At 41.3% G+C, this 13,910-nt stretch overlaps 1 protein-coding gene across 1 annotated transcript in view; it reads right to left on the bottom strand.

The window, feature by feature from the left end:
* Positions 1 to 2,700: 2,700 nt before the first annotated feature.
* Positions 2,701 to 13,910, bottom strand: part of LOC126484517 (venom dipeptidyl peptidase 4-like) — a 314,011-nt gene continuing 302,801 nt past the window's right edge. Inside the window, exon 16 of the mRNA XM_050108064.1 lies at positions 2,701 to 5,418. Within this exon, the coding sequence (XP_049964021.1) occupies positions 4,615 to 5,418 (804 nt within the window). The 3' untranslated portion in view covers positions 2,701 to 4,614. The remainder of the gene's footprint in view (positions 5,419 to 13,910) is intronic.

Genomic DNA, 13,910 nt, shown 5'->3' with positions numbered 1-13,910 from the left:
CAGCAGCTTTCATTGATAAATCTGCTACAGACTGAACAGCATCTCCTATCACTTCAGTGTAATTGTCAATTTTAGCAGGTGGAGGTGGAAGATTCATTATGGCACAAAATGTTTGAGCAGCAGTATGTCCTTTACCAATTGCTCTCATTGCATACATTAGCCTGATATTACTCTCAAACAAATTGCTACTGCATGTTTTAGAGCTCCAAAAACAGGTCTCATTTTCACAACTGGCACAAACTATAGCAATTTTGCAGGAAAGTCCTATAGATTTTGTTATGTTCATATCAAAAGAACCTCCACAAAGATTACAACACAAACATTTCTTCATAAACTCAGTAAAAACAGGAAAGTCGACTAAAACATATTGTTCATTAGAAGCTTCATCTGTAATTTCACTTGCACAGTTTGATAACTTCTTTTTTGATGCACTGGTGGGCGTGTCTCCTTCACACATCTCAGCTGTACAAACGTCAGAACTTTCACCAGCATCAACAGGTGCTGAAGCAGAATCACTTGAACAAACGTTATTTGTAAATCTATTACCGCGAAACTTTCGCTTTTTAAATAATGATGCACTCCTAGGCATCGTAGAAACTACGCACTCACCACTGAAAGTCAAAACAAGACAGATAACAAACTCCAAATGAGCGACAAACTAAACTCGAGGCTCAAAACAAACACTCACAGATCAAAAACTGAACAATAAACACAGCTAGTCGTAAAAACAATGGTACCTATGGAAGGATCAAAGATTCTACAACTGAAGAGTGAAATCCACAGCCTTCTATATGTAATGTTTTCGGAAATGCGAAGATTTAAATGTGTACAAATCACAAGATGGGTAACTTTGCTGGGCGCACATGTAATTTTGAAAAATTAAATAAAAATACTTCCAATTGGAATTTCTTAACAAATTTTGCACCATTTTAAGCAGAAAATTTCAAATTAAGTTATAAGGTTAAAAACTGAAAATGTGAATTTTTTCCATTTTCCGGCATTCCAACTCCCCATACATTAATTAATATAAGCTGTAATACTTTTATTAAATGAATATACTATAAATGGCACAAAGCAATTCATGACTTCAGATTTTTAGGGTTCTGTACCTCAATAGGTAAAAACGGAACCCTTATAGGATAGCTAGGCTGGCAAGTCTGTCTGCCTGCTAAGAACCTTTTTTCAGGAACTGGCATATGTGTCACACTGAAATTTCTGTCGCATTCTAAGGTCTATGGTCCCTTGGCGGTGTATAATATTTAAGCTTCTGTGTCAGTGCGGTCAAAAGATATGGTCATTTATATCACATATTTAAATAGTTGCCAACTCACTCATCAAAATCAGTAGCGTGGATCCCGCTGACTTGGAGTCATTAAGTTTGTTCAAGAAGCAAGGTTTCACATCACAAGTAAAGGAAAAAAATCAAAAAATTGTTAAAATGCAATTATATCACACAAACAATCCATTTTTGCCATTAGAACTTATATTGCATACATCATCCGTCAAAAGAATAACTGAAAGTTATTACTGCATGCAAACATGAACTGTAAGTTGTAGTCACGTTTTTGGTAATAGATTCTTGATTCCTGGAATGGGTGAAATGTCTGCATCATAATCATGCTCGTACAGAACCCTCAGTGCGTGAGTTCTACTCAGACTTGACCATCTCTTTTACATTAATCTCATCTTACTGCATATTAATTGCTTTTGGTGGGAACTGAAATTGTAATTGAAGCACATAAAACTATTTTCAGTACCTATTTTGGCAGATACTGAGGTGAATCTGCTACACTGTGGATAGAATAGTATAGTGGTTCACAGTTATAGCACCACTGATGACTGGAGTGTTCAGTATAAAATTTTTTTGATAAAATACCTTCCAGTAAAAGATCAATTCTTTACACACATCCATCAGTTAAATGATAGTATTTTTTTCAGAAATGAGAAATTCCGATCTCTGTCGCATTCCGACAGTGAAAGAATTCACTTGCAACAAATGAAAAATTATACTGATGCCGCTATTCGAACATGGGTCTCTTGATTACTACGCAGATGATTTAACCATCTACGCCACCTTGGTACAATGGATAGACACAATGGCACGGACTACCCAAGTGTGTCGTCCTGTTCAATCCAAATTGCCATTTGCCACACACTATCAAAGTAGCGTCCCCTAGACCTTTTTCTTCTTTTCGCTAATGGTATCACTCGAAGTTTCACATGTGGTCAGGCGAAGAGTGTTCTGCACTGAATGATTGTATTAGCTTTCATGGCGGATATGTATCTATATATAGATATAAATCATTTTGTATAGGGGATAAAGGTTTGTAAATAGCTTTCTTTTTCTCATATTTAACTTATGATAATTTGTTACGCGTGGGGAAATGCAAATACAGACAGATGTTTTATTTACCATATTTAGAAGTAACTGTATCAACTAACACCTCCAATTGCGAACTATAGATAATCTGAAATACTTATAAGTCTAAAACACATTTTTATGTATTCTGGAGACAAAAAGACAATCAGAGTGCTGTACAAGAGGCAAATGCTTTGGAATTCACGCAAGGTGTGTCTGATATGTTAATGTCAGTGAAATTTATGTTCTAGTAGTGTCAGTATCGATAAATACACCTCATGCTTCATGTTTTATATGAACTCAACATTTTGACAAACTTTATTTACAACACTATATTTACACTGACCACTGTAAAATGTGTATATTTTGATTTTATGGAAATATTATTGTAACTAAATCTAATAAAAAGGCAGATGAGAAAATAAATAACAGTTTTATGAACAATAACTTGAACAAATTAGTATACATTGACTAGATAACATGACTCCATAAAAATACATAGGTCACTCTTAAATATTTCATCCAACAGTTTGTATGAAATAGCAGTATTACTACAGTGATCTTCTGCATTGTAGCTATAACTACCCATCAATACTCATATACAAGAAAAAGTTCAATCACAATAATAAATTGTTTGTGTCATATGTACTGATTTTTTACACAGTTACAATTTTGAAATTTCAGTAACAATATTTATCTTTTGTGAATTTATTCAGTAACGTAATGTTGACGATGGACTCATAAAAGATGAAGCGAAGGCTTTGGATAGAAGGAATTGCTTGAGTTATTTTCCATAAGTTGTCCCAAGCGATTCAAAGAAATCATAGAAACCTGAAACTTGGTGGCTAGACTGGGATTTGAGCTGCCATCCACACAAATGCGAGATCAGTGTCTCACGACTGCGCCACTTAGCTCACCCACACGATACTTTAAGTAGATATTATGACATTAGAAAAAGTTGCCCAGGGGACAAAGTGCAGCTCATAAACATAACGATAGAGTATCTGTAGATACACAGTAGGATTTTGTGTTGCTGTTATGAACTTCATTCACGAGTCTGAAGAAAACTGTTGAATAGTTTTCGATAGAAAACGTAAGAGGAAAGAAAACCAATGTTCAGAGTTCGTTGGATTAGTGGCAGACTGTTAGAACATGTCCAGACAGTTATAGGAAAGTATAGGACGTAGCACGTCGAAAAGCTGCCCATTTATTCGTTCTGCGCATTACTTAGCCCTTCCCCTCTACTAATCCCTGGAATCAATGATACTTACTCGTTAGTCTGCTCTGGATATCTCACCATAAGTAACGCTGTACGGCGATAAATACTATCCTACAGAGTACAAAGTAGCCACATTTCAGTGGCGATACAGATTTATTTATTGTTGTCATCAGCAACACATTGTAAGACATGGCAACATGGAAGTTGTTTGCCCACTTTCTGCTACCACAAGTGAGCAAACCTCCCCCTCGATACTTCCCTATCGTTGTCTTTCTCAGTGCAGAGACACCTTCATTTGTAATACGTACTATAATAGCTATGAGCAAGGGAAAAAGCAACTGCCTACCGACATTACATATAGTTTCTAAAGAGCAGCATGTCGAGCAAAATACGTTACGCTCAAACGACGCAACCCTGCACCATCCTCCTATTATTTTCAACACTGGTGAGCACATTCAAACTATAGAATTCAGTGTGCAACCCCAACCAGCTTCAGTATAAACTGTAGTTTGTGTGCTGTTATTGGCAATTTTGTAGCACATTAACATTAAGAATAATAAGTGCAGATGTGGTGTACCTTGTTCTGCTGTACTTGCATCACCAGAAACTGCACAAGAAACAGCATCTGCTGGTGAACATATTGCGATCCTACTCCTTGCTGGATGGGGTTCTCCCACACTTGATCACTGGAAGCATGCAAAAACACAAAACCATGGGGTTCTACATCCTGCCACCACTATTTTTATCACTAAGGCTAACTTATACAGAGTTTCTAATATTTCACCACTTACAGCTCTCTCGTACAATTTAATTGCTCATACTACTTGCACTAGTGGTAAAAGCATTTTTGTAATGAAAATGTACTGTGTTACCAAAGGCAGTTACTATGCCAAATGAACAGTTTCTGCCCACTTACCCAAATGTTTCTTCTTTTTTGTAAAATTGGCCAATTATTATGTACCAATGTTGTACATATCAACATGTGGCTCTCACCAATGAAGCAGATGTCACAGATAGAAGAGTGGAACTCTTTCTCTTACAGAAAAAGCAGGCTGGCCAATGTTGCAACCACTACTCCCATCAGCCTTCCAGCAGTCTTCACAGCACTAGATGGAGTTTGAATGGTCTTCACAGCAGAAGATGAGAATTGAGAGGTCTTCACAGCAGAAGATGGGAATTGAGAGGTCTTCATAGCAGAAGATGGGAATTGAGAGGTATTCACAGCAGGAGATGGGGACTGAGTGGTCTTCTCAGTAGGAGATAGGGACTGAGTGGTCTTCTCAGCAGGAGATGGGGACTGAGTGGTCATCTCAGCAGGAGATGGGGACTGAGTGGTCTTCTCAGCAGGAGATGGGGACTGAGTGGTCTTCTCAGCAGGAGGTGGGGACTGAGTGGTCTTCTCAGCAGGAGATGGGGACTGAGTGGTCTTCTCAACAGGAGATGGGGACTGAATGGTCTTCTCAACAGGAGATGGGGACTGAGTGGTCATCTCAGCAGGAGATGGGGACTGAGTGGTCTTCTCAACAGGAGATGGGGACTGAGTGATCTTCTCAGCAGGAGATGGGGATTGAGTGGTCTTGTCAGTAGGAGATGGGGACTGAGTGGTCTTCTCAGTAGGAGATGGGGACTCAGTGGCCTTCTCAGTAGGAGATGGGGAGTAAGTGGTCTTCACAGTAGCAGATGGGGACTCAGTGGTCTTCACAAGATGGGATGGGGGTTGAGTGATCTTCATAAGAGGAGATGGGGATTGTTCATCAAAGCACTCAGTGAAGAAGGCATCAATAGTGTGATACAAATGAGTCCTCAATCCGTTTATCCAGTGATATTCATCTGGGTAAGTCTGTGAACAAAATAATTACTTTGCATTAAAAACAGTTCCAGTCTGTTAGCGAGAGTGAAATCGAGGATTAACATATTGCACACATGATTAAGGACTACATCATTATACATGTCAAGCTGTGCCAATTAACCAAACTGTAGGCATGTTTCACTTGCATTGTTGGTCCATGATACCATGGATTTATCCAGATACCAGCAACACATAAAAATTCGACGCATTCCAGACAAATACATTCAATGTCTAGGTATTCAGTGTATTAAGTTATGTAAAATATGCCAATATAAAATGAAAGCAATGACCTTAGATTGAGTTTTCTTTCATATATTATGATATTTGCCAAATCCTGCTGTTAGAGCACAAAACCACTAATAAGCTCTTCCTTAAAAGACTTTGACATAAGAGTGGGGAAGCAGCTGCCTCAAACCTCGTTCTGCATCCCCACCAAAAAATTTGCAGTGCAAATACTGCGCTCTTTTAATACAGAATATTCTAAATCCTTTTACCCAATCTCTTTTTGCTGTGATCATAAACAGCAGTCCCACTCACTCTCGGCCGAGCGGCTCTAGGCGCTTCAGTCTGGAACCGTGCGACCGCTACGGTCGCAGGTTCGAATCCTGCCTCGGGCATGGAGATGTGTGATGTCCTTAGGTTAGTTAGGTTTAAGTAGTTCTAAGCTGTAGGGGACTGATGACCTCAGACGTTAACTCCTATAGTACACAGAGCCATTTGAATCTCTCACTGCCACTATGTCCCTCTCCCACTGTCCCCTTTTTTCTCCCATTGGCACTTTCTCCTGTCTGTCTCTCTCATTGTTACAGTCTTCATTCCTTTATCTCTCTCTTCCTTACCATTGCCCCCTTCTCTGCCACCTTCATTGTCTTTCTCCCACAATTTTTCTGTTCCATTGCCACACTCTCATTTTTTATTACTTTGTTCTCTATCTCTTCAACCACAATTGCCTCCTCTCCACACACGTCTTTGGGGATGGTTTGTTCGGGTTTTGATACCTATACGTGAACTTTAACACGTGGGTATAGGCTTGGGGAAAAGTGGGCAAATGTTTTAGTGTTGAAGTTCGCTGGTCTGGCAGGGTGGAGGAGACCCCACCAAGGCTGTGTATGGTCTCCATTCATCTCTATTTTTCATTTCCAATGTCTCATCTGTCTTTTGATCTCACTGCTATTGTCTTCATCCATTTCTCTTTCTCTTTCTGTGCCACTTTTTTCTCTCCCATCATCACTGTCTCCCCTCTCTCCCACTAGCACTTTCTCCTCTTTCTTCTGCTGTCACTGTCTCTCTGCTACTATTTCTCAGCATAAAAAATCGTGAATATGTACCAATACCAAAATTTTTGGTGAGGATACCAGAATCAGGTTTGAGGCAGCTGCTACCCCACTTTCCTGTTAGCCTTTTAAGGAGCATATTTGCTTTTTTTGTGCTCTGACAGAAGCCTACTTCAACTAGTTCCCTTCTTTTCCCTGCTACAGCGGGGTATGCTGCTTATATAAAACGAATTCTGTAGGTCAGTAAAGTTATGACAGTTTATTTAAATACTTCAACACATTTATATACTTTGGCACATATAAACGACAAATAAGTACACATAGTCCGCCCTTGGTAGCTGAGTGATCAGCGCGACTGAATATCATACCTAACGGTCCGGATTCGATTCCCGGCTGGGTCGGAGATTTTCTCCGCTCAGGGATTGGGGGTTGTGTTGTCCTTATCATCATCATTTCATCCCCATCGACACCCAAGTTGCCGAAGTGGCGTCAACTAGAAAGACTTGCACCAGGTGAACGGTCTACCCGACGGGAGGCCCTAGCCACATGGCATTTTAGTACACATAATACAAAGTGAACATAATATCGTCTCCCATCCAACGCAAGCTTACTTTACATAAAAATATACAGTATTTTAAGGTTATACCTGCAGCATATCAAAAACTGCGGTATTTGATTTAGAAATTGAAATAATTTCTCACGACAAAATGAATTTTTGTAAGGTGCCTACGCTGCCAGGTGGCATATCGAAGAAATGGGTCAAGAGAGCCTGTATAGGTGTTTAGTTGTCGTTATACAGAGACATGAAGTTGGTGCAAAAATGGTGACTAAAATATACTTCAGTGACCTCAGAACCCTTCCGTGTGTCCATTACGTCAGTTGAAACTATATTTACGCCTCAGATCGCACATTACGTACATCAGTACGGTAGCTTTGAACCTCTGGATCTCGGTAACTGATAATGATATCGAAAAAAGTTACGAGGTGCCCTGATAACAACATCTTAAGACTTGCATGGGGGCTTAATTAAATATGATTGAAAATATTTTTAGTTTTTAGTAGCTGTCTGTCCGTTTACGCAAGTCTCGTAAACGGTTGGCCCTGACTAGTATTATTACGCTATCTGACTGCAAAGAACAACAACAAAGAATGAAATGAAAATTTCGTTAACACAATTAATTAATTAAGTCCCCAGCAACTATGAAACCTACGAAACCAAAGCATAAGTATAACTGTTCTGTATGTGGAAGTATGACTCAACGCACATCTGGCACGGTTCTTCTTCAACAAGACAAGAATTTTTTTATACCAATTTTACTGACGTGATAAAAGAAAATTACAAATACTATAATTGCTCAAGGAAAGTAGAATTACACTCTAATACAAGAACACACGCCAGATGCTTTGTTGACTGAACCTGTAATGACACATTATTTAGGACACTAAAATAAAAACAAACTGAGTTAATTACCTCATTTATATTGATGAAAATTATTCTAATCCTTACATTATATCTCAACCAGAACTCTCCAATATCACATCTCAGCAACCACTGCCTAATAGCACATCTCAACAAACACTCTCTGCTACAACATCTCAGCACAGACTACCACGAGACCTCGACAGGCACTGACTGCTACGAGCTCTCTCCAAGCACTGACTACTACGAGTTCTTAACAGGCACTGACTACGACGAGCTCTCTCCTAGCACTGACTTCTACGAGTTCTTAACAGGCACTGACTACGACGAGCTCTCGACAAGCACTGTGGAGGCGGCTTAATAATACTCTTTGGCGCAATCTCTGGCGCAGTGGCTCAGTGTAGCCACCTTTCAGACTATATGCTAAAAAATTCGACGAACTTCCATGAATAGAAATTAACTAAGGGGCCAGTCCCATATTTGTTACTTTTGGTATCCAAAAATCATGGTTTTTCGTGGCTTTCTCACGAACTGTCCATGTACATATCGTGCTTTTATAACCCCCCCAGGCCCACCATAGACCATAACTAATGGAAAAAGAACCAACAGATTTGCTCAATCTGCCTCGGATGGGTTTTTAAATTTTCACCATGTACTATAGGATAGATACAGTATACCCGTTCATCTGATAGGTATACAAATGGTTGCTAGGACATGGGGTATCCAGACTACCTTAGAACTCCCTGAAAAGTACATTTTCGCGTGCGGTGTTTTGGAATATATTGGTACTGGGCATTATCGTACATGGACCAGTGGCTCCTATGCATGCGTGATCATAATAACAAGATCATATGCCTGCTTACAGTAATGGATAAAGCATCTAGATTCTTGTTCAACCCATACTAGGCGTGGCAGAATTAATACTGCGAGCTTCCCGTACAGCTTGACCTGAACAAATCAACTGCATGTATCCATTGGCTGTGCTCACACCGCCATGAAGCTACCAAGCAGGCTTGTATCATGGGGTGCCAGTAGGTGTCTGAGCTGCTGCCAGATTTCAGTCATCACAATACCAGTATCCATCTCTCCACATCCCTGTACAGGGATGTGGCGTTGCATATTTTGACAGGAATTGGTGGCTTATCTATGTCCAGTGTGTCAAATTGATTAAAGGTTTTAGAAAACTGGGATGCTATTTAGAAAATCTAATTGGAGCTGCGATCTAGTTAACTCAATGATCTTCAACAAATGGAAACCAAAAAAATTATCAAAACTCTGTACTGATATGCACATTATCAACACGTATATTTCATGGAATATTTACGACCCACAGTTTGAAGATACGACCTGAACTTAATCTCAGCACCAAGTGAAATGGAAAATGTGCTCCGCTTAGCTGCAGCAAGGTAAATGCCTCCTCATACACTTTGAAAGTGCTTGGCTGACTCTGAACGATAATTAGTCAGACGTGATACAAATTGGCACTGTTTAATATGCTATAACAATAACTATCTTTGGTTAGGTCTTCCCCTTGGTCCTCGTAAATCACTGCTTATTAAAGCCAACTATTTTTGCAGTTGAATATTGGACCATCTCCGTGCCACGTCCTCGAATGTGAAGATCATTTCTCTCACTCATCCCTCCTTAAGTGACAGATGGTCAGGTCCAACTTCTGCAGGCTGCATGCTTCACAGCAGCCTTTGGTTTTCTGATACAGCTTTGGCTAATAGTCCATAATGAAGCTTCTCACAGTTTAATACACCCTCACGCAAATAAAACGCATGAATATGCTGTATGACCAAAACCTTGACAATGTAATTATGCATAGAGACATTCACAGAGGAATCGTAAATCATCTCAACAGATAAGGTTTCCAGGCTATTTCCACATATCGCAACAGGTGTTGGACAGTGTTGCCAGTAATGCCGAATTGGTCAGACGCAGTAACATCTTGTTCCACACTTTCTGTATAAGGCACTAGTCTGACCACTTGTAGGTCATGTAAGTAAGTGTCATACAGTTATTTCATGCTTTCCACTGCAAATACTCTTTCGAAACAGGTCTAGGAAGGCCCAACGGTGCCGTCCGACCGCCATCGTCCTCAGCCGATAGACGTCACTGGATGCAGATATGGAGGGGTATGCGATCAGCACACTGCCTTTGTCGGTTTTCGTGACCGGAGCCGCTACTTCTCAGTCAAGTAGTTCCTCAATTGGCCTCACAAGGGCTGATTGCACCCCGCTTGCCAACAGCGATCAGCAGACCCAGACGGTCACCCACCAAGTGCTACCCAAGCCCGACAGCACTTAACTTCGGTGATCTGGGGGGAACCGGTATTACCACTGCGGCAAGGCCGTTGGGACAAAGGTAAATACAGGATGTTTAACAATATCTTGATCATGTTGAGCAAGACAGCTGACACTAATGTCAATGATCAATAAAAATGCTGTCCTAGACAGTCTGGATTTGGTCTATGACAACCAGACGATTTATGTCACGACTTTAGCACAACTCGGCAACCCGACGATGTACAATGAACGAAACCAGTCTTAACCCAATAAATGTATAATAATACAGTTGCGCTGGTTTTATTAATTATAACATAAGTTTAAAAATATTTTCTTAAAAGCGACAGTACTGTCCAAAAATAGAAAAAAGTGCCATATAAACAAATGACTGGAAAAAATACTTCCTCTGAGATATGGACCACCCCATCGTTTGATAAGCATCTATCCACTGACACTACATAACGTGCACAGTGTGGCTGCCGCTCATTGTTACACAGTCCTCAGCCCTCTCCTCAAAGAATGAGGAACTCACGCAAACAGCCGGCCTCTGTGGCCGAGCGGTTCTAGGCGCTTCAGTCCGGAACCACGCTGCTGCTACGATCGCAGGTTCGAATTCTGCCTTGGGCATGGCTGTTTGTGATGTCCTTAGGTTAGTTAGGTTTCAGTAGTTCTACGTCTAGGGGACTGATGACCTTAGATGTTAAATCCCATAGTGCTTAGAGCCATTTTAACATTCATGAAGCCGGCCGAAGTGGCCGTGCGGTTCTAGGCGCTGCAGTCTGGAACCGCGAGACTGCTACGCTCGCAGGTTCGAATCCTGCCTGGGGCATGGATGTGTGTAATGTCCTTAGGTTAGTTAGGTTTAACTAGTTCTAGTTCTAGGGGACTAATGACTTCAGAAGTTGAGTCCCATAGTGCTCAGAGCCATTTGAACCATTTGAACATTCATGAAAACACACTTGGCTGCCCGCATTTAGCAACATGCTCCTGTAACGTATCTACATTGAACTTGTCCGGGAATACAGCAATGATGGTCTTGTGGCATCAGAGCTTGCACAGGCTATAAGTATTCGGCAGTCTCCTCGATCCTCGTCTGGGGGACCGGCAACATCACTGCAGGGATTTAAAGGGTACTAAAGCAGACCACCTGTCGTAAGAATGACAGTCTGCAACTTTGCAGACACTGTTCTATATACAGATATGCAAATAAAACTCTTTGCTACCAAAGGTCATCTAATCGTATTTGAATCCCACAAGTGGTGACAACATAGCGCAAATACCAGAAATCGCGAGATATGAAAGCCGGATATCTGCGAGATGCACGTAACAACAATCCATAAGACATGAACATCGACGACGTGCATCATCAGACGCGAGTTTAGAGCAGTTCAGGGTCCAGTTACAATTGCTGCAACGTCAATGGCAGATGCAGAATCGCATCTTACAAGAACAGCAGCAACTGCTGTTATAGTAGCAAGGCTCAATATTGATTGTACCAGCAGGATGTCGTCGCCTTATACAAGAAGTAACAAGGGTGGCAGCAGAAAATCTATGGGAGCAGTTTCCCTGTAATCTTTGTAGAGTGCAGCAAACCTGATTGCATCTAAAAGCGTCCATTCACAGCCGAGTTGTTTGAGTTGAACCATGCTCATGAACCACCCCTTCTATAGCTGTGACCCATTCAGCTGTGTGTAACTGCTGGAAATCGCTTGCCCGTCTCTTACACGTTGTGCACGATGGAGTATGGGTTCGCAGGTAGCGGTCAGTGTAAGCAGGTAATAGCTTGTTGGTGGAACCGATGCACTCTGGCCATGAACCCAACTGCGAGTCCATCAACCACACACGGCCGAGCAGGTCAGGCCAGACCAACTCGTTGAGCATATCAGTGGACCTGTCAGCAACAAATGGTGTCCTCGATGCAAGACCAGTCGCCATGATGACAGCCACTACCTGTAAGCAGCCGGATCTTTTGTGGCTTCCAGGGGTGGAAATGCATCATTTGGCTCAGAAAGTACCGCTGCTCGGGGTTGATTGCCTTGATTCAGTCACCTCTAGATCAATTTCGCTGACACCAGTGTTGCACAGATTGCGATGAAGTGTAATCTCACAGTGTAAATTTTAGACATTTAAGGTTTTATACTAGCCTGCTACCTTATACAATTTAAATGGACTCTTACTGAGACCTAGACAAAGGTCATTCAATTTCTATGAGAGTGTATGATACTTGACAACGCTTTACTACTAAATAAGTTCCATTACATATTGGCGTCTTAGCCTCATTGGCTAATCTTGGGAAGTTACCATTCCTGTCATGAGGAGCTGGGCCTCAACTGCCTGCCACCAACTGTCATGGCTAAGTTTATTATTTGTACTTCTACCACTCTTACTGAAAGATCTACTCTACGTTATCTGTCTACATGAACTACAAAGTGCTGACTGTGCAATAGGTTGTTTTTACTGGTTTTCTTTATCAACAGTCCATTTTGGTCTTTAAGGTATGCTTGGTTGCACATATTGTTTTCACAGTTGTGATTTTGATCTGACTTAGAGAGGAAGCAGCCACCAACGAGATTGGCACTCAGAGATTCCTTCCACACTAGTTTACGTCTACCAGTAGCGGTCTGGTTTGAGGGCCAGTCAGTACACTGTCGATGGTTCACCCATTACGGTCTTCATTCTGTCATGGCTGCCTTTTAGATGCCAATACATCTTTGACGCACCTGAGATATAAGACTATTCTGATTGTTCATTGTCCACAGTAATCTTGCTGCGCTTGTCATTGTCTCTTACTAACCAGCCTAGCTTAGGTATTAAATTACTGGTTTTCATGGAAGACCTTGCAGTCTGGAACCGCGCGACCGCTACGATCGCAGGTTCGAATCCTGCCTCAGGCGTGGATGTGTGTGATGTCCTTAGGTTAGTTAGGTTTAAGTAGTTCTAAGTTCTAGGGGGACTGATGACCTCAGAAGTTAAGTCCCATAGTGCTCAGAGCCATTTGAACCATTTTTTGTGCAAAATCTGAGCACTCAAGTACCACTTGCTCAGGGGTGCTGATAGGTACGTCATGCCCACATTATGCCGTTGGCATTTGACCTGTTTCATGAGGGTAGACTGGATAGGGGCTCTGTATGACTGCTGAGAAAATGTATGATGCCTTGCGACAGTTTGATGTGTTTCTTAAGTCTTATCCTGGAGTTGGGGAAGAGCTAGAACACTCTTCTCCCTGTCTCCGAAAGGTCCCATTGCTGTTTTTAGACATCAAAAGTTTTGTTTTTGATCTTACTAATAGTGGGGAAATTTACTTCCAAGATTTATATGAACAGGTGATCTCTGTTCTTTTGGACATGACGAAAGAATAGACACCACGCATTAATATAATTAATAAGCCTAGATGGGCAATGGATCCATCTTCTTCAGTCCAGATGCACAAGTTCGTCCGACCTCCTGCAGGAATTTCAGAGCAACGAGCAAGGAGGAAATGGACAGGGACTGCACATAGGT

This window comes from Schistocerca serialis, chromosome 6, assembly GCF_023864345.2.
Source record: "Schistocerca serialis cubense isolate TAMUIC-IGC-003099 chromosome 6, iqSchSeri2.2, whole genome shotgun sequence".
NCBI classification, from domain to species: Eukaryota; Metazoa; Arthropoda; class Insecta; order Orthoptera; family Acrididae; genus Schistocerca; species Schistocerca serialis.
The sequence above is the reverse complement of the archived record's forward strand: the minus strand, read 5'-3'. Positions and strand labels throughout refer to the sequence as shown.